Raw genomic sequence first — 3,646 nt, 5'->3', positions numbered from 1 at the left:
CCACAATTTTACCGCAGACAATACTGACAAGCTGAATAATCTATAAAAGCACAAGGCGCTAACGGTATTCCGGCGCCCACACGACCCTCTCCAGCTGCTGGCAGTGCTCCCGCAAAATCGCCATATGTCGAACGGAGCAACCCCATGGGTCAAGGTGCTGCCCAAACGGTCACCTCCAAGGACCCCAAGGCCGCTGCCCAGGCTGCTAGTGACATGAGGAACGTCGTCCGCCGCAAGTTGACCGGTTATGTTGGATTCGCCAACCTCCCAAACCAATGGCATCGTAAAAGTGTTCGCAAGGGTTTCAACTTCAATGTGATGGTTGTCGGTATGTATATTTCCGTCTGCATCTGCACGTGATACTTCGTATCTATGCTAAAACGACTATTTAGGTGAATCTGGCTTGGGAAAGTCTACTCTTGTCAATACTTTGTTCAACACTTCCCTGTATCCTCCAAAGGAACGCAAGGGCCCTAGCCTGGATATTATTCCAAAAACCGTTGCCATTGAGTCTATCAGCGCCGATATTGAGGAAAACGGCGTTCGTCTCCGTCTGACTGTGGTTGATACACCTGGTTTCGGTGACTTTGTCAACAACGATGACTCCTGGCGTCCAATTGTTGAGAACATCGAACAGCGCTTCGACGCTTACCTCGAGGCCGAGAACAAGGTTAACCGCATGAATATTGTGGACAATCGTGTCCATGCTTGCGTCTACTTCATCCAGCCAACAGGCCACTCGCTGAAGCCGCTTGACATTGAGGTAATGCGCCGATTGCATACCAAGGTCAATCTTATCCCTGTCATTGCCAAAGCCGATACTCTCACCGATGAGGAAATTGCTCTTTTCAAGCAAAGGGTACGTATTTACAAAACTCCCTTAACTTCAGGCCACCCTTGAACAAAACATTGTACATAAGTTTGGAAAGTTCTGACACGCGACAGATTCTGGCCGATATCCAACATCATTCCATCCAAATCTTCGAGGGGCCCCGATACGAGCTTGATGATGAAGAAACCATCGCCGAGAACCAGGAAATCATGTCCAAAGTTCCTTTTGCTGTTGTTGGAGCGAACTCGGAGGTCACCAGCAGTGAGGGCCGCAAGGTCAGAGGTCGTCGTTATCCATGGGGTGTCATCGAGGTTGACAACGAGGAACATTGCGATTTCGTCAAATTGCGCCAGATGCTCATCCGTACTCATATGGAAGAACTCAAGGAACACACGAATAATGCCCTGTACGAGAACTACCGATCTGACAAACTCACACAGATGGGTGTTGCGCAGGACCCAAGTGTATTCAAGGAGGTCAACCCTGCAGTCAAGCAGGAAGAAGAACGCACCTTGCACGAACAGAAACTCGCAAAGATGGAGGTCGAGATGAAGATGGTTTTCCAACAAAAGGTGCAGGAGAAGGAAAGCAAGCTCAAGCAGAGCGAAGACGAGCTTTTCGCGCGACATCGCGAGATGAAAGAACAATTAGAGCGACAACGCGCAGAATTGGAAGAAAAGAAGTCTCGCCTCGAAAGTGGAAGACCTCTCGAGGACAAGATAAAGAGAAAGGGTTTCTCGCTCCGTTAAGAGTCAACCCATGGCTGATATGCACTCTGGACATCATGGGATGTCGACCTATGACATGCGGACAACCTCTGTTTGATTTCTTGGTCTTCTTTGAGTTCCTCTCCCTTCTGCTCATGGTTCCAGCGCTCTCTCTAATACCTCTTTTCGTTCTCTTTCCTCTTCTTTCCATTCACTAAGAGTAATTCGGCTCTCTTACACATTCTTTTGCTTTTTTTCTTCCCTTTCTTTCTCCCTTTCTCCTCTTTCATTTATACCTTTTGCTCTCTATCTCACTTCTGTAATGACTTCGACCCATTCCCCCCCCCCCCCCCCCCCTATACTTATTGTTATTTTCTCTTGAGCTTTTCCCCCCCGCCTACATTTTGGTCTTCCCTTGGATATTTTCTTGCTTGCATGGTAGCTTACCTGCTGAGGAGGGAGTCTCTCCAACCAATGAAACGGAGAAAACCAAATTTGTGCACAACTTAATAAGCTGTCTATTTAGCAGTTTCAGAAAAGCCTGTTATTCCTTTATTTTTTTCCTCTTCTCAAAAGAGGATTTGAAAGGGTGGTTGATGGAGTCTACAAGCATGGTTTTCCCCCAACATTCAAAACACGAGAAGGTATGCTTCTACGCAGATGGTGGGGATATATGAGTGGGCGGGAGTATTAAAATTTGTGGCTTTTCTTCTTTTCTACTTCTGCTTCATCTATTTCTTTCTAATACTCAGCCTTTTTTAACTTCCTCTCTCTTCCCCTTCAACCATGTCGTGTATCCCAATTCTATCAGACCTTTTGCTTTTTTCAAGAGTGTATTACCTAGTTTTTTTTTTTTTTTTTTTTTTTTTTTTTTTTTTTTTTTTTTTCCCTCCCCTTTACCCCCTCCCCCACCGCCATTTTCCTCCCAACCCAAAAAAATATAAAAACAATACAAAAAATAAACCCCTCATACGCTGGTGTATTTTCTTTCTTTTTTTCTTTTTAATTCTGGTTAAAGGACAATAAGAGCGTGTTTGTCAAACCCCCTCCCTTTCCATTACCGTTTAAGTTATGTAGTTATATCTCCTTTATCCATCCACCTTCTCGAAGTGAAAAAAAAGCCCCCTGCTCCTCGTCATAACTCCATTCTCTTTATGTCCCTCACTAGATTTTTTCCTTTCGGAACAGGTGGGATGGGGTGGTGATGTAGTACATAGGGATGGGTAATTGCGTAGCGAGGTATGCAGTTCCTTCTGGTAATGACCTGTAAAACGCTAACAACATGGTCAATATCTGTGCCTGGTTGGATAATGTAGGCTGCTAATGCCATTGTTTTACTTTGGGAGAGGGAGGGTTGTTTGTTGCCATCGAGTGTACACGGGGCAAAGAAAGAAAGAAAGAAAGAAAGAAAGAAAGAAAGAAAAGAAAACTTTTAAAGAAAGGGGGTTCTTCTTGCTCTATTTTTCTGTATTATTCCTTTCTTTGTCCACTGGTGTGCTAGCCGCTACTTTCCGTATCTCATGATACATGGAAGTCGAGGAATGGGTAGGTATCCAGGGTATGCTCGAGATAGCACCCCCGTCCATTGTTCTCCGCTGGAAGCCCAAAAAAAAAAAAAAAAAAAAAAAAAAAAAATGAAAATGAATAAGGCCGTCGTCTGGATTTCTTAGTTTCTTATTGTCTCCTTTGCTAAAGAGAACGAGGAAGAGAAGAAGGTTCGTCGTTTTGTTGTTACCTGCTGCTTTATTTCCTTTACGTTATATGATGGATGCTGTTGTCATAGTACTTCGAAGTAGGTAGGTAGGTATGGGGAAGGCCGGAGGCTAGAGAGTAGGGTTATGGATACATATATAGACATCCATTAATTATATATCGACCCCACCTCTTGTTTCCATTTCTTCAGATAACTCCTTTCCCAAAAGGCACAGGTAGATACCCTATGAATACGTGAAAGAAAAGCAAAACCAGCAGCGCTCATCTGCGGGGCAACCCGTTGTCTTTTCATTTATAATAGTATCTCTACACAAAGCTCATGGAAGAGAGCGGGGACGCAATTGAGCCGGTAATGGTTATCCATTGCAATCGAGGCAATAAGTGATGAGTGGGA

The 3,646-nt window shown here is 44.5% G+C and overlaps 1 protein-coding gene across 1 annotated transcript; it reads left to right on the top strand.

Annotated features, from left to right (window-relative positions):
• Positions 1 to 213: 213 nt before the first annotated feature.
• Positions 214 to 1,581, top strand: HCAG_03836 (cell division control protein 3; the record flags this gene model as incomplete). The annotated part of the gene is made up of 3 exons (XM_001541688.1): positions 214 to 328; positions 393 to 859; positions 946 to 1,581. 3 exons carry the CDS (start codon positions 214 to 216, stop codon positions 1,579 to 1,581), a joined length of 1,218 nt encoding a protein of 405 aa, XP_001541738.1.
• Positions 1,582 to 3,646: the final 2,065 nt, after the last annotated feature.

Source organism: Histoplasma capsulatum, genomic scaffold (assembly GCF_000149585.1).
Source record: "Histoplasma capsulatum NAm1 scaffold_3 genomic scaffold, whole genome shotgun sequence".
Taxonomy (NCBI): domain Eukaryota; kingdom Fungi; phylum Ascomycota; class Eurotiomycetes; order Onygenales; family Ajellomycetaceae; genus Histoplasma; species Histoplasma mississippiense.
The sequence above is the reverse complement of the archived record's forward strand: the minus strand, read 5'-3'. Positions and strand labels throughout refer to the sequence as shown.